The sequence below is a fragment of the Streptopelia decaocto genome (assembly GCF_964273445.1).
Source record: "Streptopelia decaocto genome assembly, chromosome: Z".
In the NCBI taxonomy this organism is placed as follows: Eukaryota; Metazoa; Chordata; class Aves; order Columbiformes; family Columbidae; genus Streptopelia; species Streptopelia decaocto.
In genome coordinates, this window is record NC_138657.1 from 72093698 (window position 1) to 72118727 (window position 25030).

Here is a 25030-nt window from a genome sequence, read left to right on the forward strand (position 1 = left end):
TCAAAAACCAGAGAAAATATTAATAACTAGGAGACAAATAAGCTGCCTATGAGCATTAGGAAAGAGTAGAATTGTTCAGAACTGTAACTGAGACTCCCAGGCAGGAAGGGGAGATCTAACAACACTGCGCACAAATTCTTCGGTAGCCTGACTTTACCCTTTGCATTCACAAACTACTCAGGCAACACTGGTCCCTGGAGGACATGTACAAATCACAAAAATAGGACAGCTAGATTGGCATCAATTTTTTGGTGTTTTTTTCTGATTTAGGTCTCGGGACATCAGTCACAATATTCCCCCAGAAGGAAGCTGAAAAGGATGGTTTGGGGATGTTTGTTTTTTACACTTGTAAAGACAGAACGTGTTTCATAAAATTCAGCCCAGAGACTGATACCCAAGCAAGTACATGATTTTAACTCCATCTGGGAGAAGCAGCTGAGTGGCTGCTCCCACAGCAGCTTTACAGTATCTGAAGGAGCTGTGTCTCCCAAACACATCAGCAACCACCTGCCAATACTTTTGTTTTCACACAGCATGTACACAAAGAACTGAACCACAACCAGGTGTTACTAATGACAAGGATTATGCCCAAGACCATTCTCCTGAAACCTATGCTGTTTGCTTGCATCTGGGCCTCCATAAAAATTAAAAGTGAAATTCCATCAGGCTAAATGCCATTAGAATTAAAATCATTAACTAAAATAAACAGCCTTAGGTAGCAACTGAGTATGAGCAAGTTGCCTCACATGTAGTTCGGCGTTTTTTTAATTATTGAAATTTATAACTAAGGTGCTACATCAAAATTTTACCTTAGTATACAACTTCTCAATAGCAAGCAGTTGTCAGAGCAGTAATTCACATCATAATGAACTTAGTGCTGTGAGGATCATAAGACCAGAAGGGCCTTCGAGGTCACCAACTCTACTGTTAGTTCGCCAAGCACCTGTATCACTTAAGCCATTCAAAATCTCTCGTGACTTCCAGCCTACACTTTAATGAATGGCACGGTTATACCTTCTGTATCTTATGTCAACACCATCCTCCACCTTAATGTTTTACCTCACTCCATGTTTAATTTCCTGATGGTTTTTAATGGACAGGACTTATAGATCCCATCAGTTCCTGTTTATCAGGCAGAAGAAGCCACAGTGCCCTACTCTTCTCACCACAGAGACTAAAAGGAAAAGAGAGACAGTTAATGTTTTCTTTCACCTTCTCCACTTAGCCCTACCTAAGTTCATCCTCCCTGAACAACGTCAGTCAGTACAGGCCACAAGGACAAATCACCCGTGCCTTTGTCCTTCCTCCTCTGCCAGCAACACTTTCCCCAGCGCATACTGGTATCAACTTCTCTCCCCACAATTATTCTGAACTGGTTGACACCACAGTGCTGAGTTACGAGGGCTCCCCAACACCTCTCCTTTCACCAAGCTTTGCCTCTTTCAGTAATTCTTGTCTTTTGCTTTTAAGTGCAGAGCTCTTCTATATATCAATTTTCATTATGGCTGTCCTCAGGGTCATTGAATCCTTCATATGTTATATTTATCTACTTACAAATTGACTATGCTATTAGGACTTAGCAACTTTGACAGACACATTCTTACCTTTCTTTCCACACCACAAGTGTAAGACATCTATCTGTTTCTCCCATGAGTCTTTGTGATGTTACTAGCTTCTGCTACAGCCAGTTCCTCATACACATTATATTTCTCTTGCCAATTCCAATTTTCCTCAAAAAGAAATGTCTGCTATGGTGACATTGCAGGAGTCCAAATATATGCATGCTTTTATCTAGAAACAGGAGGTTAGTCCAGCACAATCTTCCTCTCGCAAAACCATGCCACATGACCTTCCACACTGCTTCCATACACCTATAAAGCTTTCATTATTCTCTCTTTAATGCTTATTTTAAACCTTGCATATTATTACAGTCTTGACTGCTTCTGAAGTCAGGACTCATACTTACCCACACATATCACCCATCTCCCTATCTTCCTGTCAACCCCAAAAAATCCACCTTTCTTGTTCTCCAGGTAGGTAATGTCACTGCTTGCTTACAGCAGCACTCACAACTTCTGCCAACAGATTTCAGATTTAAAGTGTTACATGTCTTGGCACTCTGGGCTACTCATTACGAGGCTCAAATTCAAGGTGTTAGACTTCTGATCCCAACCCTTATATCTGTGTACCATTTCCAACGTCACCCTTGTAAGAAACAATTCCTACAGTTCAAGGATCATGCCCAGATCATCTTTGCTCAACTTTCTGGCCTTGTGCACAGTAGTACAACTCCTTCCTTCATGAGGTAGGTTGTTTCTCATTTTCATGTGACCAAAGCACCTTCTGTTACCCATTTTAACACCCTTTGTAGGATTCCACCTTGTCTGCTGATGCGGAAGCCCCTGCCTTAGCCCTGGACTTCCTGAACCTCATGACAGACCTCCCTTTACAAACTGATTTTTTGCCCACACCTCTCAGAGCTTCTGTGTTTGCTCACCATGTCCTGACGCAATGATTAGGTGAATCATCAGCTCTGGGGTGATTTCCTAGGCGGAGCCTTTTCTAGTTATTTGAGATGCTAATATTTACCCCGTAGTTTCACTGAATTCCAAGCCCTCCTCCGTATCCAAGTGCCTCATTTCACAGAAAAGCTCCTCCAGTTTCTCTAGAGGACTGACAGTTGCTGGTCTGAATGTTTATCTGTTTAACTTAACCTAGGTTAGGCTGTGATCACTCAAACCAAGTTCACTCCTATGTCTAGTGACCCTGAAGCATCTTCTGTGCTTCCTGGGGCCACATCCACACTTAAGCTCATCAATTTTATGGCTTCAGTCATTAACTTCCAGATAACACAGCTCTCTGTACCCAGCCATTACCAACAACATTCATTTTCTAGTGTGGCAAGTTAGTCTGTCACAGTGACAATACCCAGAAATACGTCTCTCTAACCAGATCACAAGATTTCTACCCACATTTAAATCCTGGACTACGTGTGGTAGATCTCTTGTTCTATCACAGCAAAATCTCTTATCAGCTCTTCCCAAAGCAATTTCAACCCAGCTGGTTCCCTTTTATCCACGCTAATGCTGCTTTACAATTTTGCACCACTAACGCACAGTGGAATTTTCCCAGTCACCTTTATTCCCCTCTTTCCAGAGCGGGGCATCCTCTCCAACATCTCTCTTCCCCTGATAACCCCCACTCCTCATGGCTCCTGCTGAGCCTATGAGGGCTAGACCCAAGTCCTACACCACCAGACACCTTTCCCAGCACTTCAGGCACAAACTCCCTACTTTGCTTTGTAACACTGATGCCTCTGCACCCTCTTGGAAACAAACTCAAAACTACTAAACTAAAACGCTTTTCACTGTTTACTTCATGTAACTGTACCACTTGCCATTTCAGGATCACATAATGTCTATTTCATCTCCAAAACCAACTCTTTCCTGATGCTCTATGAGGAAAAAAAACACAACACAGGCTCCCAGCAAAAGTGTACAGGGTTACCACACACATATTCCGACTTCTCTCACATGCTGCTCTGCTCCAGTGAAGCCTGAACACATTTCTGGATTTTTGACCAAAGCACCAGATATATACAGAACGGTAACTTCAAACTCAAGTTCACAACAGAAGTAAGTTTGTTGGCAGAGCTCTGTTAAACCACATTCCTCCCACCTAGCCAAAGTGTAACAAAATGCTGATTTAACACCGCAACCCGATAGGTCATGCCATGTCTTGATCGCTTTTTAACCATGGAAGAATATGTAAACACTTCTTACTGTAGCCAGATTAGTCATAATACAACAGCCACATACCTCTACTCAAGAAACAGACATTACCAAATCCCATTTTTTCCAATCCTTAAGTAATGTAAGGGCAAGAAGTACTAATTTCATAATAGCCTAAGCAATCGAAGGAAAGGCACACCAACTTCTGCTGTGGTGATGCTGACATTAGAAAAACAATTCAGTCTAAAAAGCATAAATTTGTCACATACGATGATACTCAATATACAGCTTACAAGAGCTGCAGAAAATCCTTCATCAATTTTAATTCAGAATCTTTTCAGAATCTTTAATTCAGAATCTGTTTCTAGGAGACTCCAGGTTGTTAGACTAAAAAAACACTATGTCCTACAGGGGTTCATATTAGATGATTACAACAATCCATTCTGGTCTTATAACTATAGAGTTTTTAAGCAGTTAATCTCCTCAAAAAATCTCCTACTAAAACGGAGCATACACAGATGACACTTAATTTGATATGTCAAAATCTAATAAAATTTTGCACATGCAGTAAGTTACACCAGGTAGGAAAGGCTGAAATAAAATTACTGTTTCACATCCATTTTCGCCTCCCAACCAGTCCACATATATGTTGCATGCCAAATTCAAGTCACGTACTACAAGTTTGAGTTCATATCAGGAGTTCACGGTTAAGGGATGTTTGAACCAGGACATAAAATTATGTATTTCATTAAAAAAGAAGACTTTATTAATCTAAGAAATGACATTGTGATTTTGGCAGTGTTGGAACTCCCAGTCTCAGCTTTCTAGTAATTTATGGGTCCTCAGACTCTCAAAGAAGAGCCACACGAATTGTGCCTTTCACAAAGGCCAAACGATCTTTCGGAGAACATCACCTGCTTGCCTTCACAGAAGCCTCATGATTAAGAATATAACTCACGAAATTGGAAAAGTGAACAGGAATGATACAATTTTTAAAATGTGTGTAATTGTTTACTCAGCAGTCAAATTCTTTCCTCACCCAAAGCTGACAAGCTACTTGGCATCATCTCAATTAGTGTCTGGTACTCCTGGCCCTACAGGAAAAAACAGTTAAAGAGTTCCAGAATAACAGTTTGTAGATCTCCAGTGTATAATTGCAGCCATAACACTCCACAGTGACTTCATTTGCAAAGGACTATGGTTGTTGCAACAGAAGACTGTGATGATTGAATGTGAATCCTCACAGGTACTGAAAGCCTGAAGTCCCTGGACATTTCCGGAAAACATGTTCTGAGGTTTTTACAAGCCCTCCAGAAAGGAAGATGTCTCTAAAGAGTTTCTCTCTAGAAATTTAGATATCTACATGTTCTTACATATATATATATATATACATACATACACACACGTTTTTGTTGTTGTTGTTTTTTCCCATTCCTTGGAAACTGCTATATTTGCTAAGCAGAAACTTTCAGTTTTCAACATAGCTTAAGTGAAATTTGACCTGGAGCTTCTTCATGCCTAGGCTTTCCATCACTACCTGACTATAGGGAACTGTTTTGATATATTCTTAAAACACATTTTAAATCAATTAAAAAACAGCAACAACAACTACCAACCAAAAAAAAAACCAAACAAACAAACAAAAAAAACACAAAAACAACAACTCTGAAATAACTGTTTGCACAGTACTCTTTGAACAATCTGGTGACGGATTTGCTGATTAAAAAAATGACTTACAGTAAGTAACCTTTTTGTCATACCCAGGATGCCAACAATCAGTACAGAGCAGAATAAAGCACTCAGCTTCCCATGCTTGAAGCTTATAAAGCTGCCTGGCCTTGATCAGGTTTCCACAGGCATATAACAATAAGACAAATGTATGAAAACTCAAAAAATTATGGCACGCCAAGACAGGTGTCTGGGGAACAGTCCCGTGAAGGTTTAGAAGCACAGTGCACAAGAGGCTCCAGATCAGTGCCTGACGCTGAGGCTTTGCTCTCTGTGCACAGCACCACCACCCACCCCGCTCCCCTGGTACAGCTGTGCAGAGAGAAGGTCCAGTGGCACAAAGTCACCAAAACCACCAGCCAGCGGGACAACACAAGACAGGTTTGATACACCACAGAGAAAGTCCAAGAAATAACCCTTGTCTGTTCCCAAGCCAACCAACCATCTCCCAGACCAGGCTTGGGCAACAGCCCCGTGTGATCCTCCAGCACAGGTTTCAGGTGATGCAGTCCCTTCATCAGTTCACTTGTCCTTGTTCAAGCATGCCTGCACCTCTGCCATGGGGTCTGCACCACCATGCTGCCACTAAAGTTTGGAAGAAATAAGGGTTTAATGGGCCACCATACTTAGCTCCAGGCCCGAACTCCTTTCCTCAGGAGAGGACAGCAAGGATGACAGCAGGTTGGTTATAACTTCCAGACTTCATCTGCACAGAGGGGTGACGCAAGAAGTCCTTTAACATGTAATTGTTTGGGTTTTTTTGTTTTGTATTTTAAACTGAGTATTACAACATTAGACAAAGCTGAGGAAATAAGCAGAGTGTACCAAGACTCAGAAGTGTAATTCCGCAGTTATTTTATACCTAGTAACTACGTCTCCATGGTGGAAATGCTGGAGTCTGTTCAGCAAAGCATTTAGCTGTAAAGAATTAAGAGAGTTAAGTCACAGAAGCTTTCAGTAATAAGGTTAAAACCAGTATTCCTTAAAGGGACACGGTCAAGGCTGGAAGCCAAACTTCTTTTAAAACTCGCTAACAGTTTTAGGCTAGAGATTATCTCGAACAAGACGCCTCCATTTATCCCTCATCAGACATGCCATTCCAGTCCAATTCACTTTCCAGTCATACAGGATGTTCAGCTGCAAGGAAGAGCACCAGGAGTCTGAGGTCAGTGCACAGTTGTTGAAAGATCGTACCTTCTTTATGTTTCTAAATGCCCCAACTCCCCAGATACAGGCAAGCAAAAAAAGAGCACAAAATCAGTTTTAAACCCCTTTAACACAGTTTCTAGCCCCTGCACCATGCCCAGTAATGTTAAGACCTTTACAAATTCAGGCCTGACCAGCAAAAGTAAATCCTGTGAACAAACGGGATGAGGCATATATATACCTGACAACACCTCAATTTAGTTTTCTCTCCACACTCGATTTCCTTAGACTTAAGGTCTCTGAATATATGCTTCCACGTTGAATGCAGATACCCAATTACCTTGCAGTTCTTTCCAAATCCCGTCCCAACTCATCTGACAAAAGAGCGAACATACCGACACTCAAGAGCAGTGTGCTGGGGGGACACAAACCAAGTCACAACCATTAGCTGGCAGTGTTCCCTTTCATTTTTAATATGCGCTCACACAGCTGTCACAGATACAGCACACCTGCCAGCATCATGCTCCAGTTCCTGGCCACCTTCCACAACAGCAAGACATTAATCCATGCCATGACACAGTGCTTATGAAGTTATCTCAACATCAGTCAAAAGAATTTCTCAGTTGAGGACTTATCATCATCTAACTTGATCCCATAGCCACCACTGCTCTCTCGAACTTCATGCTGCACAAGAAGTAAAAAGCCTCTGATATCTATAAATACTCAAATGTGTTGTTTGTTAGTTACAAGAGTAATTATTCAATTATTTGAAGTAAATAATGGGGGAAAACATCAAAAAGGTCATTAAGGAATCTGTTTTGAAAGTTTGACACAGGAGGCGGGCATCTCAGCTTTTTGTGATATGCCAAATAAACCTTACTTCCATCTTTTCATTAAACTATCAACCAGATTAGAAAAAAATCTGGATTAAACTTGAAGCTTTCTTCCCAGCAGAACTAGAAATATAGATGCTCATAGCGTATTTCATAATATATTTAACTGAAATCTGTGAAGTCACAGAAGACAGTATTAGTCCTATAAAAACAATTAAACAGAGAAAAGCTGGAGAGTTCATTTGTCTGCCAGTACTTTTAAAATTCTTTTAAAACTTGTAAATAGCATTCCAACTCAAAAAGTGTTAAACAGGAGAACAACTATTTTGGATCCCCACTGTGATTTACTTCTACAAAGCAATCATTTAAAAGTTACCTGCAGTAGTATGCAACTTGATCACAAGAACATCCCTAGCAATACAGAAGAGACAATTCAAAGGCAGCTAATTTCATAAACCTGACAATAGTTATTAGCAAATTGACAGGGAAGAATAAATTTTGAACTAAACTTGTGATATGAGACACAGAAATTGTTAATTAAGAGTTTTCTAAGGGACAAAAAGCCACTAGTCCTCAAAGCAGGAGGACAGGTGAAGTCCAATCCACTCCAAAGAGATATAAACTACAGTATATATACAAGAAATAAACAGTATCAGCACAGGTTGGGTGGCTCTAGGTATAAGTAGTTAGATGTAGAGGGAAATTAGAGAGTTAAATATTACAAAAAAAAAAATCTTAATTATATTAGAGAAAAAAAACACCAAATTGCCCTCCCATCCCATTCATTGACTTAACTGCTAATGATAAACAAGCAACAGGCATCCAATAAACATTTGCCCTGTGCTCTGGCAGAGGCACGTGCCTGTGTGACCATGTACTTTCCAGCCCATCAGCAAGTGAAGATGACATTAAACATCCAAGATGCAAATAATAAAAATAAGGTCTAGGTAACTGGCACTCAGATGTCAGTGAAAAAGTCTGTAACCCAGTGACATTTGTTTCAAATGCATCCTGAGATATCAGAAAACAGGCTCCAAGGAGAGCAGAGTGTGACACTCAGGGCAGAGTTGAAGGACAAGTTACCTACAGACCACTGAAAACATCAGACAGATGGCTGAAAAAAACCTAATACAGCAATCAATATGTAAGGAGTTAAAGTCCTGAAAAAATCATGCTTACTACTCAACACTGGCTTGGAAAGACTTAACTACACAGATCTAATATGCAGAATTGAGATATACAACTTACTAGCACAGGATATTCTCATTAAAGTGTAAAATTACATAACATGGTAGAAATCCCGTGGAACAGAGTAATGGTTAACCACTTGAGAGACCAGTCATGATTAGTGGGGTTTCCCAAATACCAGAATTAATGTTTGCTATGTGTCAGCGTTTTTACTCATAGATGCACTTGCCATTTATAAAAAAACCAAGCAGGACACAGAAGCCAGCAAAGAGGCAGATAATAAAAGAAGCATTATGCACAGCAGCCCAGTCAGGTATTAGGAAGGCATAAGAGAAAAGAAAATCCATCTGAAATCCTACTAAATGTGGAGAGATCTGATGCGAACACCCAGGATATACCTATAGAATAGGTATTCGTGTCACAGAAAGCATCTGCCAAATATTACAGGTCAGAGTAGACAAGCAAAACATTATTTCAGGAAAGTCCTTGGCAAAGACGGCTAATGCATGCACAGATAGAAATAAAGCAGATTTTAGTTCTCTATTTAATGATGATGAGATCAACACAAGAATATTAAATCCAATTTTCATTTCTAAGGAAATTTCAGAAGTACGGTCAAGAAATAAAGACTGCAAAGAACAACAAATTCAAATGCTAATGAGAAACTTTTAAAACTATAGACTCCATAAGTCCTTCTTTCTAACAAGAGATGGGAATAGCAAGTTGCTTTCATACACTTAGACACAAAGAAAATGTCAGGTACTAGTGAGCTTTAACCTACCAAAACCGTAGGCAGAGCAAGGTAAGACGCTACACACCCTCACAGTGGCTCCCAGTCTGTTTGTAAGACCACACAATGAATTATCTGAATGAAAAAGCAGGAGTTACAAGGCACATCACTCTTGTTTAAACTCTCTTGGAAGAGCATTGATAATGGTTTTCAGCAACTGATTAAACTATTCCTCAAAACATCACGGAAAAGTTGATCGCAAAGCATTAAAAAAAAAAAAGGCACAAGGAAATTTCAAAGGAAATCTATAAGAGGATCATTTGCCATCAGACATATTCATTTCACATGCCTCCAAGTCAAATATTTGAAGTAATGTTCTGGATTTAAAAAAGCAGTTTCATTTGCTTGGACTTTATATGCCATTGTGTAAATTGCAACTAGCTCTCAGCCTGTTATAGTTCAAAATAAGAATCTTTTAGCATTTGGATTAAACCCAGCAGTTCGATGCATACTAGAACCACATGTTAATAACAACTTTAATATGTTTGAACTGGCATTTCCCAAACTGTAGGAGTCAACTGAGGGGACACCAAGTGAGCAAGAAGAAACCAGGCACTATTCAGATTCAGGAAGCACCTCTGTGCATTTCTTTCATCCCACTGAAAATTACAGAGAGGTTTCAAGTAGTTCTTAGTCCCTAAATATTTAAAACAAACAATCCACACTGTCTGTTGAAACTTTTGCAACAAAGTGTATACAGCTGAAAGAGCAAGGTTTTGAAACACGAAAATGAACGACCACCACAAGCCAGGTTTAAAAGATTCATATTATTTAACAACAGAAGAAGCTTGAAAGCTTAAAAGTTTTCTCTCCAGTAAAGCCACTAATTACTACTTCACAAACCCTAAGACTCAATGCAAAGAAGCTCCTTTAGTAGCACAGACTCTTTTCTTTCACTGTTATTATACAAGTTTCTGATGCATTTTATTTTGTTCCAACACCACACACACTGGTAGCTTCCCGACTAATTGCAACTACAGAAAAGGAGTTTATACAACTTATACAGCAAATTCTTTATCAAGCATTCTATTTATAGCTGTATAACCTGTACTTCTGCTACTGCTTTTAGAGGCCAATTCTTTTCCATTTTGATCAACACAGAGACAGACAGGTTGTTTGTTTGGTTTTCTTTCAATTCTGCGATCATTTCAGAATACTGCCACAACACAGCTACACAAATACCCTATTGCTAAGTGTACCATTTACAAGTGTGCAATGCAGGGAGTTCCAGCTAGAGACCTTCACCTGGAGGCACTGCATTCAGCCATAGAGAGAACACCAAGGTAAGTTGGGGCTATTGCATCACATGGAGGGAAAAAAAGTCCTTTGAACACAAATAAAAAGGCCTGACAATTGACTACTGGACTTACAGTTATGGATATTTCTAAGTATTCCACAAGACGAACATAGTTTCATTTCTGTTGCTGCTAACATTCATTTCCATTTTCCCTGTTTGCTTCTTTCACTTGGATGTCAACAGAGTTCAATTTGGTGGACAAATACTGGAACCCAAATTTTGCTGGCAAGACAGGGATGTTTAGTTAAGTTCACTAACCAGCATTCCAGCTATTCTGACAAACCAAAAATGTCACCAGATTAGCCTTCCAACTCTTCAGAGCAGCAGCAAGATAAACGATAGGCCAAAAAATAACATCCCTAGTCTCAAGACAGCGTCATTTAACGCAGCAGTCACTTCAAAAATTGTAGAGTGTAAGACCAGAAGAGACCACCTAACTCAATTTCCTACATACCTCAGGCAGCCAAATCTCATACAGATAATGCAGACCAGGCCCCAAGACAAAAGCACATCAGATAAAAGCACTGTGCCCTCATGGGACTAAGCCAGGTACTGTGCACAGTGATGGGGGAAGGTCCCCACTGCCAATATCCCTGCAACAGCAATGCATTTCAGGCAGCATTTCATAGAGTGTCCAGGACAGGCAACATAAGAGACAAAGAGACACTGTTTTTATACTGTAATTATCAGATGGATAAGGTAGGTCAAGAAGCAAGGAACACAATAGCACTGAAGACACAGCATGGGCTGTTATAAAGCAGAGAGGAAGAAAACTAGAAGAGAGCCGTCACTATCCCAAGATAGCAAGATGTAATAAAAGTGGGAAAGTGAAAGGGTCTGAAGTGTGTCTCGGGACAACAATGTAGAGCAAAGGAACTGATGACAGAGCACCCACGACCAAGTGATCCAGCCTCAGCAGGGTCCTCCTTTGCTATGACCCTTGCAAGCTGTGCTGAGACAGCAGTTGTTTCTCTCTGTAAAGTCAGAAGACAGGAAAGGCTAGAAGAAATCTAATTAAGTCGAGATCTGAGGTAAAATCAAGACTTAAAAGAAAAGGCTGAGAAAGTTAACAATGCGAGACCGATGGGAAAACTAGACTGCTTCACTGGGATTAGTTTTATTTAATATGTGCGATTTCCACAAATACAAAACTAAATGCAAACTAATAAAGCAAACTATGCCAAGAGAAGATTATCAGACATAATCCAGACACAGCTGCTCTAAACAGGAGTATATGCAATCTCTTTTGCACTTAAGCAGCAGAATGAAAACATGAAGAAGTCTCCTCTAAAAGCCTCAATCATATAATATTCAGGATTTGTTTTCTCCTTCACTTCACCTGCATCCTCTGCATATTTTCCTCTTTCTAAAGAACCCCTCAATTTGCTTCTACAACAGCCTATTACCACTGGCTCACTTCACACATCCTCTGAATAGTTGCAAGTGAGCCCAGACTCAACAATTCCCCTGAGCTTAGATTTTCTGTCAGGTGCTTCTATGGCAGATATAGCTCAATGATTTGGGGAAAAAAAAAGAAAAAGAAAAAAAAACAAAACACACAATACAAACAACACCACTCATCCATTCTCTAAGAGGAAAATGTAAAAGCAATGCACTACTAAACATGAGATCAAGAAGCCATGTATGTTACCTGCTCTTTCAGGAAGAAAGGCAACACTCAGACACATTTGGTGTGCACTGTTTTAGATTAGCCATGAATTAAAATACTATTACTGTGTGTAATTCTGGGGGGGAATAAATCAATGAATTACAACATTATCTGTCTGCCAGGCTTCTTGTTACACTGCCACTAAAAGGCTTTTTCCACATCTCCCTTTATCTGTTAAACTGCAATTCAGAGGTTACTAACAGTGCCCCAGTCGCCTACAATTATTTCACAGGGTTTTTTCTTGTCTTTCTTTTTTAATCCCAGGTCTATGGCATCCAACTCCACATTATTACGCAACGTTATGGTGCACCATTTTTTACAGAACAAGAAGCAGCTTTTCCAATTTTTGTATTAATAGCTGCACTACTTGCTCAGCAAGATTAGTTCATTTCAGTGGAAAGGTAAAATGCAAGAAAAGTGTCGCTTTTTTTTTTTTAATAGTGACAGTTAATAGACCTTTCTCCAGCTTGCCCCAAAAGCTGTTATTTCATCTCAGCTCCTGGTATCTGTTTTGTTTTCCAGACTGCTCTACTTCAGCATACCTCAATTTTATGTTTAATGGTTCACACTTGTGAGATCAGATCAGCTCACTGTTTCAGTCATGATTACTGCAGAAAGCATGTTTTTTCATGTTTAGCAAAACTGACAATAGTGTGCATTCTTATAATAAAGCGGGTCAGTATCATCTACCTGAATTACTGCTGGTATTTTCTATGGTCTTAGTACAGCACATGGAAATTAAAGCTATAATTTTCACAATAACTCTCCAGCACACACAGTCACCAGCCACCTCAAGTTTCTTCTTTAGCTCTTCACACATAACCAGAGTAAGCCAAACGTGAAAGCACATCAGTCCAGGCTGCTGAAATGCTTTTGTCCGGAGACTCTACAGATCAAGAATTGACACTCTGAAGAGGCAAGATAGTGTCAGTAACTCAGTCATCCAGTTCGTATTCCTTCACTACTCTTAGTAGATGGGGCATAATACATCTTTAACACAGCTCCAAGTGGCATCAAAACCTCACTTCTTTAAAGGACAGCCTGAGAATGTTTTGAGGATGAACCACCAAAAAGAATGAAGAATCATCTGTAACATGTGAGCATCCCTGAGCAAGTAACAATCAGCTGCAATAAAGACACTTTGGCAAAGCCTTCAAAATAGACTAGACAAGCCTACCAGAGATGCTGTGTGTGCTTCACAGTTTACACAGAACTGCAAAAACATTTTAAACAGGTGTTTATTAAAGGGCTGAAAATTAATTTTAAAATACTTTCCTACAAGAACAGCGCTCTCCCCAAAATAACACACCCTCAAGATATGCTCCTGGCATCTTTTTATTAACACCATCATCAATGCACGGATTTTGATTCAAAAAGATGACTAACAGCTGGATGAAGAGCTGTTATCAAATCAACCAATGTAAGCGAAAGAAGAGCTAAACTGTCAGCAGCACACCAGTGCCTGTTTTTTTTATCATACCTGGCAAAGGAGCTGAGAACATTAAAACCATACTTTTAAGCCTCAGGGCACGGCTGGCTTTCGGGGACACCCTGTGACCACAGCGTTCAGCGCAGAACGCTGACAGCAGACACGTCCCAGAAGCGTGAGTCCCGGCAGATGGTTTTCTCCAGGGATTTTTGTTGTTTTTTTTTTCTTTTTGGCACAAGAGAGCAAGCAATTGAAAACCAGAGATACGGAGCAAGCTGCTAGCACTATAATCCAGCTCGCATGAGAAAAGTGCTGCCTTTCTGTAAACTGTTCAGCACCGGAGGGGAGCTTGACTGCAAGATGAGAAGACAATCAGTAATGCATCTGAAATAATAACACATGTTCTAGGTGAGTATACGCAGAGGGAAAGCTGCAACATTCGAATCAGTGACAGCAACCTGTTTCCTGCGAGCACAGTTTCGCTCAGCGGCACCGTTTCAACTCGTGTCCAAACCAACTGCGAAAGTCCAACACGGCTCCTCCTCGCTCCCGGGCTCTCGGCACCAGGCGGGACGGCAGCTCCGCGACATCGCACCTGCTCCTGCGGCCCCGACCCCACAGCGGCCCCGGCCGCCCGGCAGCCCTGGGCGGGCACCACAGCCGGACGCTGCCAGCCGCGGCTCCCCCGGCCCCAGCGCCGCGGCTCAGCCGGGAGGTCACGGGACGCCCGTTTCCGAGAGGCAGAACTCGTTAATCCAGAACCGGACGGACCCAAACCCCGCAAAACCCCGAGTTCCCCGCTCAGGTGCCCGGGTGACAACTTTGGGGGCAGGAGCCTGGCTCGGCCTTTCCTCTAGGGGCTGGGCGGCTTCGCCCCACGCCTCTCCGCACAGGCGAGGCAGGAGACCCCCGGGGCGGCAGAGCGTGACCGGCCAGCGCCCGGCCCGGCCTGAGGCGCTCCCGGCACCGGCCACGCCGGCTCCACCCAAGCGGGCCGTGGCCCCCCGCCGCTCCCCGCGGGAGTCCGGCCCCCCGCGCCACCGCCCCGCTCACCTCGCACGCATAGCAGCGACATGGCGGCGGCAGCCGTGCCTCAGCTGCTGCCCCAGCCGCCCCCGGCTCTCCTCATGCCGCCCCGCGGCCACGGGGCAGGCGGGCGAGGCAGCGACGCCGTGAGCGAGGGCGGAGCCGCCCCGTGAGGGGAGAGGGGCGTGGCCACACCGGGCGGGGCGGGGCCACACGGGGCGGGGCGGGGCACCCCGCCTCGCTGCCATCGCCTCCCCGCGCCGGCCGACAGGGGGCGCCGCCGCCCCCATCCCCGTCGCCACGGCAACCGGCGGGTGGGACGTTCCCCCCAAAATCAGCCCCTGCGGGAGGGAGCCCGCGGCCGGCCACCGTGACACCGGGACGCGCTCGCTGCCCCGGGGATGGGGCGGCCCCAGTTCGCGGGGTGTGGTGTGCGCGCGGGAAGGCCGGGGGGACCGGGCCCTAGTGTCCCCTCCCCTCCCCAGCTCCGAGGTGTGCGCACCTGGGGAAGCGGAGAGCTGTATTTGTCACGTTTATTTGTACTTTGCCTCTTTTTTTTTTCTCTCTCTCACTTTTGTTTTACTCCTGAAAGGTAACAGAACTTGCTGGACACAAAGCATCCTGCGTGTGTCTCTGCAGGAGTCATTCCTGCCATTTATAATCAACACGTTCTGGGACAGGTTCGTCGCTGTCAGAAGCTCAGCTGATGCACAGGAACAGCCCTTTGTATCCCCTCACACGGCAAAAGCCGTAAGCAAACACTTTGGGAAGAGCAGGAGCAAGACAAGCAGCTGTGATTGCTGTGCCTTAAGTTCTCCCTCAGTGCCATTCCAGTTCTGAAGTATGGCTCGTTCTGAGACCACACCTGGAATACTGTGTCCAGTTCTGGGCCCCTCAGTTCCAGAAGGACAGGGAACTGCTGGAGAGAGTCCAGCGCAGGGCAACAAAGATGATGAAGGGAGTGGAGCATCTCCCTTATGAGGAAAGGCTGAGGGAGCTGGGGCTCCTCAGCTTGGAGAAGAGGAGACTGAGGGGTGACCTTATTAATGTTTATAAATATGTAAAGGGTGAGTGTCAGGAGGATGGAGCCAGGCTCTTCTCAGTGACAACCAATGATAGGACAAGGGGCAATGGGTACAAACTGGAACACAGGAGTTTCCATTTAAATATGAGAAGAAACTCCTTCACAGTGAGGGTGACAGACACTGGAACAGGCTGCCCAGGGAGGTTGTCGAGTCTCCTGCTCTGCAGACATTCAAACCCTCCTGGACGCCTTCCTGTGTAACCTCATCTGGGTGTTCCTGCTCCGGCGGGGGGATAGGACTGGATGAGCTTTCGAGGTCCCTTCCAGTCCCTAACATTCTGGGATTCTGTGATTTCCTGAGCCTCATGTGTTTGTGAGGCCAGTAACTGCCAGCACACCCCTCTGCTTGTCTACTGTGTCTGAGACTCCTGCGAAGTCCTTGCATCCCCACCTTCTGATCAGGTATTTCACAGGTCTGCTGCCTGTTGTAGTAGCAACCACTCAGTGGTCTCCCTTGAGCCTGCTTTGAGTAGTTGTATCTCTGATGGCCTCTAATGCTTTTAGTGCTGCTTCATCCCAGCCTATAAATAACCAAAACACTGCAGCATGTGCTTCTAGTTCTAGACAGAGCATCTGAGATGAAACAAATAATTTCTGATATTGAAACTCAACAGCAAAGCATCACATAATGTGATTGCTATTACATTATTGTTTAGAATAACTCAAAAGTCCACACAAAGTGTAGAGGACAAGACTGCTAGCTGTGTGTTTCAAAGACACAGTCAACCTTCCCAAAATTCAGGAGAGATTTTATTTCCGTCCTGTCCATGATAGCATGTTTTACTATCCTTATGTTTGCTGTACAGAAGAGTATCAGTCAAGAAAATGTGTCAAAAACAGACATAAATCTTCTCTGAGGTACCAAGACAGACCATTTGAAAGGATAAACCATGATGTTCCTGCAAGCAAACAAGCAGACTGTGTGAGAAAGGTATTACCAGGAGCAGTCTCAGGGGACTGAGGTCACTTCCACTTCACAGTATGAAGCTGTAGTCAGTGTGGGGAGCTGCATGTGCCAGCACTGAGCTGGGGAGGGGAAGGAATCTCCTCTTCTTGCCCGCTAAGCTCAAAGGCTCTGCTTTGCTTCTTTATGTGTTATTCAAGTGTAGAAGCACCAGACTCTAAGGCCTCTAGCACACCAACCTCTGCATTTTCGCAGAACAACATCAAAGCCTGTCCCACCTGTGGGCTGGGCACAACACTGGCTTTTCAGTTAACTTTGGGGACATTCAGTGTTTTGCTCTAAAAAGTCCTTTATTATTTATCTCCTCTGTGCCTCAGGGTAGGATATCAGGTCCTCAGCCTTTTCAGATTTCCATTGCTCCTCTGCATCCACCAGAACCTCAGAGCTTTTCAACAGCACAAGGTCTATGCAAGGGTCCCCAAGCTGTTCTGATGCCTCCCCTGTCTTCCTTTGCAGCCTCTTTGCAAAAGAAAACTCCTAAATTGTGCATGAGTGAATCTCTGCCATGACCACATAATCCCAGCATGACTGCTCTGCTCCCTTTGCAGGGCCCCATTGCTCTGCCTGTCCTAATTTAAAAATGAAAGCCTTTGGGGACATGATTGTCACCTACTGCGTCACACAGCACCTGGTACAAGTCGTCCCTATCTTCCCCACGTTTTGTAAATGCTACCATAACACAGAAATTATCTCATCAAGGGCAGATGATGTCACACGCATTTTAAAATAATAGTAATGTGTTATTAGCAAGCATGATTATGAATTCCCTGCAGTTCTGAGGTCTAATTAGATGCAAGTGTTTTACCAGTATTTATCTAATCAAAAGAAATAATTTGTGTAACTCCCAGTTCCCAATTACAGTGGTTACTTTTGTGCCTGTCCATCCCTCTTCTCTTTTCCACTTCAAATAGGCTGGAAGAATGACCATGCCAGTACTGCAAAACTTTCCTAAGGCAGAAATACCTATTTCTAAATTTGCTTGCTCCTTATATTCAACTTGCTTACATTTTCCCAGCTGAAGTGATACTCCCTAAATACACGTTTCTCTGTTATTTTTTTCCTAGTTTTTCCTCTGGACATTATTGTCATAAATACAAAAAGAGTTGAGAGATAAAAAACACTGTGATAGGAAGAGAAAAAAAGCCATGGCACTTCCCGTGCTGCCCTCAACCTCTTAAACATGAACGATCTTTCCAGGTCTGTTTCTATCAATCCACAAAAGGGAATGCCAAGTTCACAAATACTTAACGATAAGCGAAGCACCAAATCCTGTGGTAGCAGACTGTGTCTAAATTCTGCAGCTGACAGCATGCACTGGCAGCATGCTCAGTACACTCCATAAGCAGTGTATTTTTTTTAATGGTGAATTTGACTTAATTAAAGAGTAGTGGAGCAAGCACACCGCAGTAACCCTCATACAGGCTGAAGGTATGTGGCTGTCTGAACAAAGACAGAGGTACTCTGCAAACTCAGAAGGGAGGCATTACTGCCAGTTCCAAAGTAACACACAATTTTCATACCTTGGAGAGTAAGAGTTAATTTTCTCTTGCTACTCAGACCCCAGCCATTGGTCTCAGCTCACCTGCTGTTAGATGGGAAAGCAATAAATGCCTGATCTTCCGCTCACTGCAGCTTGCCAGCTGTTTTATACCTGCCTATTTGCTCTAGTTACTCTGTTCAGAGAGCAATACCATAGCTATATTTGCAGCCTAAGTAAACTGTGTTTTCTTCTTCTCTTTATTCTGCCTTTTTTGAGTTCTGTATTTCTGCTTCTGGAGAATGGCTCAATCTGAAACTTAGCGTGTAGCAAAACCACGTGGGCTTTATTTTAAATCAAAGGGTTTAGATCTGTTAAACCATTTTTCTGTTATGCAACTGACAAAAAAAAATCATCTCAGACCTGTTTTTTGGGGCTAAGCTCTAAAGATAAGGAAAAAGAGCTTTTAATTTACCCTATGACATTTGGCAGGAATTGAGTGCTGAATATAGATGAAGCAGTTGATTGATATTCTGGCATGAGCATCCCTCAAATTTGACTGTAATGGTAACAGGCTACTGAAATGGCTTTCTCTGGTGTTTCTGCTCTTTTTGCTTACTAATAAAATGTAACATTTGCAGAAGAGCTAGAGTATCACAGGACCTTTTTCACAGTGCTGTGTGGTATCTTACCTGTGGTATCTTACCATTTAATAGCACCTTTAAATGTTGCTTTCTCTGGAGTGAATGGTAGCTGATAATCAGTGCAGTAGCTGAAGAACACCATATACATGCACTGAAACTTGCAGGGAAGCAGCCTGCAATCCTCTCAGTTATATGTAAACCAGAATGTTGGTTTTAACACTCCAAAATGCTCAAGTGGGATGATACCAGTGAAGTTCTAAAGGTCCAGGAATGCGTATGACTTGTGTACCTGCAGGGCAGCAAGGGGCCTCAGTACCCATCAAACAACCAGCCAAACTTTGGGCTGCAACTTGGAGCATGTTCTTTCCAGTGCCCCATCTTGGTTTTGCCTGAAGATTGGTGACATCTGGAAATGACAATGGTCTGTCAATTTGAGGCATTAAGCCGTGATTTCATTTTAATCCCCTAAAAAAAGAATCAGAAACTCTCCAACTGTCCTGTTCAACCTGCCTCTGTGCCACTGAAGCCTCTGCACTAATTCTTTCCTTTCAGCATGCTCAGGTGTTGTCTTGGACGTTTAGCTTTCCCCCCTGCATAGCACGGCCACTTGGGTAGGGTTTAGTCTTTGTGCCTCAATTCTCCATCCGCAAAATGGAGGTTGTGTTAATACTTTAGGGAAGGAGGTATCAAAGATAAGGGGTGCCTTGATTATAAGTACATTAGCAATAATGAGATGCTTGGACACTGTCACCACATAACCATTTAATACAGATAGCACAAAGAGATCTGCCAGCTTTTAGATTACAAATCTGTGTTCAAAAGACTGGAGAGGCGAGAAGCATCCTTTCATCTCGGGGAAAAAACCCTATGCATAAGAGGGCAGCTTCCATGGGAACTGAGCTTTCAATTACTGCTGCTCTGACGAAAAGTCTTTCAGCCGCTCATGCTGGAGTCGATAGAACTGAACCCATTTCTCATGCAATTATCCCAAGTGTCCCAAACACAGTGTTTTTTGTTCATATTGGGGTGCTTTGTCCTTGAGCAGCACAGTGGGGTTGTACTGCATCTACACCCAGGGCTACAGACGTTTAGCGTGGGGTCTCTGCCAGATCAGCGAGCAGCAAAGCAGGCAACACAGGGTCTGTGTAAAATACAGACCCTGACAGGGGACATTTCTCTAGCATCTGATGATCTCAGATCCTGTTGAGGGTTTGCTCTGCTGCGTTACAGAAACCACTCAGTATCCACGGTTTCCAACATATTCATGTTCTTCATCCTCCTGCCAACTTCACCCTCCAGTTTTTCACACTGTTTAGTGTTTCTGTCTTCCTGATATTTACCCAGGAGATGTATCCATAGATGGCAACCCTGTTTCCTATCTAATTTTGCTTTGACAGATTTATCTTTTCCAAGTTGTCCAGAGATCACTGTCTCTGCTTGATTTCTGTTTTGTAGCTCTTTCTGTTTGAGTTAACACTTCTCAATCGTGGATGGCACATACTGTGCACAGCAGGTCACATCAGGATCAGGCCAGTATTTCTGATGCTGATGCCTCAGATCAGCTACACAAATCTATGTGTTCCTGTGAGATAGTCACCTTCTGATTTAGTAGGAACAGGTGACACTCATTCTGCTATTCCATACTCCACTTTGGTCGGATTCATATTTAAACTGAGCCATGGCTTCTCTATTACATAGGGAGACAATAACTTTTGTTTTAAAGAAAGCAGATATTTTGCCTTCCCAACAGGAGTAACTTTTAACTTAGCAAGGTGCAGAACTCCTCACCTCAGCAGGGCTTGTTTCCTGCCTTACAGCTGTGTCTTCAGTTTTTGTTCACGTTAACAGACATTTGAGGAGTGCAGGAGGTTATTCTTCAACAGAGAAGCCTAGAGGTATAGATTTCTTCTTGTTTTTGTAGTTTTTTATTCATTGAAGAGGAACATTTACCAGAGATAAAAGAGAACCTATTTGTCAAACTTAAAGTTGTTGGCAAATATAGCCAAAGTGATGGGCTCTTAGGAAGAAGCACTGTGAGATGACAAATGACTCTGTCTCAGCTTCACCTCCTTCACCATCCCAAGACCACACTCAAAAGCCAGAGCCGGTCAGCTTCTAGCAAAGAGCATCACAGGTGTAAGGGAGATCGTATTACCCCATGGGGATGCTGGATCCCTCTCGCTTTGCTGTGGAGCAACCGGCCAGAGATTCTTCCCTCCGATGTGATTTCATGTCATAGTGTATCTGCTATCTCTGAGCGACAGGGAGAGAAGGGGGGCTTCTACATGAAAACAAAAAATGCCTCGGTAAGACCCATGAAGAATATGGGAGGCCATCTAGCTGTATTTATGAGCAACATGGTTTGTGTCAGAAGATTTTTATAGTGCTCTTGTAAAACTACTTTGCAGGGAAAGGCAAACCTCCCACAGCCTACTAGAGCCACCAGCCCTCTAGAAGTGGCCAAGTGACTGACATTTCCTATACAAACAGGCTGTTTAACCTTCCAGCTAAGTTGTTCCATAGGTGCCGGAGTCCAAGTGGCGTGCGTGTGTACTGTGCCTTCCTGCTACGTGCAGAACAGGGGGAAAGCAGGCAGGCAGGCTCGCCCTCCCTGGGGCACACACATCAACCTTTCAGCGCTGTGATAGCAGAATAAAAGCCCTGTTGTGAACACTTTCTGCCACCAGCTTCCTCAGGGGGGTGTGCAGAGAGCAAGCATTTCTCAACTCCGTCCTCCCTGGTTCACCCAGGAGTCTCTCTAGTTCACATTTTGACTCCCCTTTCTGTCCCTTTTTCCAAAGGATTTAGAAAAATCCTTTTCTGAATAATTTAAAATGCAAAGATAAGAAAAGTTTATCTATTTCATTAAACATCCATGCTATGTCTAGCACTCTGCTGCTGATTGTTGCAGGTTGACACAAGCCATAACTAATAAACAGGAAGCATCACACTGTCCAGATTGTTATTTTTCCCACTCCTCCCTCAAATACCCTTTGTAAACAATAAAAATAAAAATTAAGGGTTCTCCATATTTTACGTCTTTGTATCCACAACACAGCCAGCCTGGCAGCTGGGTAACATGGTTTGCTTAATAACACAGCAAGCTGCAGGTGAAGGTAAGTCACAGAAGATGTAGCATGACAGCCTGAAAGCTGTTGTTTTTATGGGCCATACCTCTTTACTACCTATACATGCGTGTTGCTGAACTTGTATCCATGGTGGTAGGTCTGAGGGGGTGGGTTTTGAAAAAATAGCAAAAACAGACGATCCTTTTGAAATCTTCCCCAGGAACGTCTTGAGTAACATCTGTTTGAACAGGACGCGTATCATTTAAGGACTATTTCTTTATACCGTTTGCTACATCTTTGAATGAAAGAAATTGATAGAAAACAAATACAAAAGTGAAATTCAAGGCTGTAGCCAACAATCCCAGATTTTCTCTGTTTCCTAGGGTGGGTATTATTGTTTTATGTTGCAAGCAGAACAGATACCATTTGCAAGCTCTTTGAGCCTCTCCCAAGAGCTGAGGATAAAAAGAAATAAAATATTTTTTTTAAAAAAAGCACAAAGGTTAGAGAGAAGTAGCCTGGCACAGGTACAGTTGTTCAGTTGTTCAAACACTGGGTTTGTGATAAGGGTCTGCAAGGATCCTGCCATGGTCAAGGTTTGCCCTGGCAGGAAGCTGCGGAGGCTGCGGAGTGGGAAGTCCCCAGTTACTAGATCATCACCGGGGGCAGTGGGGCAGGCAGACCCCAGCTTGCCATAATGCCGGGAACCCTTCACAACACACCATGACCCAACAGCCAGCCTTCACCTCACCTGGGAGACTTCTCCAAACCCAGAGCAGGGGCCACCAACACCTCCATCCACATCTCCACCCTGAACAGTACCTGCATCACCCCGGGGCTGTTTTTTCCCTCCTTGCTTCTCTTCCTTCTCATCTCTTCCCATCTGCCCAAGAAGGGCTTGGCTGAAGCATCTCTCAGACCCTACAAACAGAGGCTCTGAGAGATGGCTGCAGGCAATGCCTTTAACAACCTGATGCTGACACAAGTTTCCCAGGTGTTGTCTTTAGAAAGTAACTGATGTTTCCCACTGAGGAAAGGGACACAAAAGCAAAACAATCCTGGAGAAAAAGGCAGTGACAGAGTAATGCCACTGAGAGCGGGTCAGGAGCAGCAGCAGAAAGCAGGTGGTGTAGGAGGGATACAGAGCAGCTCGGGTCTAGTTTCCCAACACCTGCAGAGAAACGAACTTTCCTGGTCTGCTGGAACACCATCCTCTGTCCCCATTTGTGTAGTTTGTGACATCTGAGCACTGAAACCACACAGCCTGTAGTGACATCTATCAGTACAAGCTGATAACATTGCAACAAAGGTGGCCAGCAGAAGGTTAAGTTCACCTGTCTGGATGAAAACCTCCTCCTGCCAATAAACAGTGGGGGGGTCTAAGACCAGCCAGCAGGCAGGATTTGGTCTCTAACTTCTAGAAGTAAGAGGCCATGAAGAAGCAACCTACCTGAAATTGCATTTACTTAACCCAGAGTGGCTTTGGGCAGTACCAGGCATGCTTTCTGCCCCTTTACACTTTCTTCTAAGTATATAAAGCCAAGATCCCAAGTGCATGCACATACCAGAGACCCTACAACTCTTTCTTTCGGGTACTGCTCTTAGTCCAGCATCCTGGCCAAATTCCAGTAATTAGACCATTATTAGGTAACTGCCTGCAGATGTCATTCCTCTTCCCTGGAGAGCCTGGCTCTGAACTGTTCTATGCTTTCCGCATTTCTAGTAATTAGCAAGGCTGTTTCCCTTGCCAGTGGGAGACTGAACACTGGCAGAGCTTGGGGAACGGCTCCGCTGTCCATGGGCTGCCCAAGGGATGGACATTGTCTAGGTGGGTATTGCCTATGGCCGTCAGAGGTCCTCCTGCCATTTGGGGAGATGCTGGTGTGATCCTGGTCACAGAGCTGAGGTGTAAGCAGTAAGATTCCCAGCTGGGAAAATGGACCCAGTGTCATTGTTATGCTTAGTGGGTAGGAAAGAAACAGACTGGTAGAGTCATTTACATTGTGCTAAGGATCATTTTGTGGTTTGCAGATTGAAATTCTTAATGGCACTCGTTAGACGTCGTTTGCTTCCAGATGCTGTTTGCTTTCATGTTCAGAGCTATACACATTAACGCAGAAAATTCTGCTTGGAAAAATGTTGAGAACTGGCAATCACAGAAATGTAGAAAAAGTCAGCACCCAAGATGCAATCAATTTTAGGTAGATACTATAATTTTGCCCTGTCTTTTGATCCTTAATTGCTAGTCATTTATCTTCCATGGGATGTTTGTGCAGATACATACAAAACTGCTGATGGCTGACAAAGAGACCAGGTAAAGAGATTTTTGCTTCTATCACAGGATCTTTTATCCACCATCTGCTTCTTACCCTACCCAGCAATTCCCTTTTAGTCTGCAGCTCTCATCCAGCCAACTATCCTTCCTGTTCCCATCTGGTGACACCAATGCTGTCTTCTGCATCCAGAAGCTCCTTAAAGCCAAGCCTTGGCTGACACATCCACAAGGAAAAGCCCAGTTTCTCAAGCTGATTACAGCATCCATGGCAAGCTTGACTGTAAAAAGCCAGATATTCTGGCACCAGGGTCCCCTACAGAGACAACACAGATGCAGAAAAAAAGCATCTCTAACTGAATCTGCCTTACCATATGGTAACCAAGTTTCTCTGGAGGTGTCCCATGAAACTACCAAAGAATCCAAGTCCTGCTTTTGTGTGCAAAGATCTGCTAAGACAGCATCTAGCAGCAATAAAGTGCATGTTTCCCTGCAAGATCTGGAGGTTTTAGTGCAGAGGCTGGAAGTACCAAGGAACCTTGTAGGTCAAACCTAATGTTTTTCTTCAGGGTTGCTTGTAATCTGATGATTTAATAGAAAACTGCTCCTTTTTGGTGTTATTTAGGGAGAGTTTCTCCCTGTGATCTCACCAATTTGCCACTGACAGTGAGTTTCTACAGACCA

At 43.4% G+C, this 25030-nt stretch overlaps 1 protein-coding gene across 6 annotated transcripts in view; it reads right to left on the reverse strand.

Annotated features, from left to right (window-relative positions):
- The window catches only part of LOC309450982 (protein unc-13 homolog B), a 225342-nt gene extending 210344 nt beyond the window's left edge, over positions 1-14998 (reverse strand). For all 6 annotated transcript variants that reach the window (XM_082074279.1, XM_082074280.1, XM_082074278.1 and 3 more), the window contains exon 1: positions 14865-14998. In XM_082074279.1, the coding sequence (XP_081930405.1) occupies positions 14865-14886 (22 nt within the window). In that variant the 5' untranslated portion in view covers positions 14887-14998. The remainder of the gene's footprint in view (positions 1-14864) is intronic.
- Positions 14999-25030: the final 10032 nt, after the last annotated feature.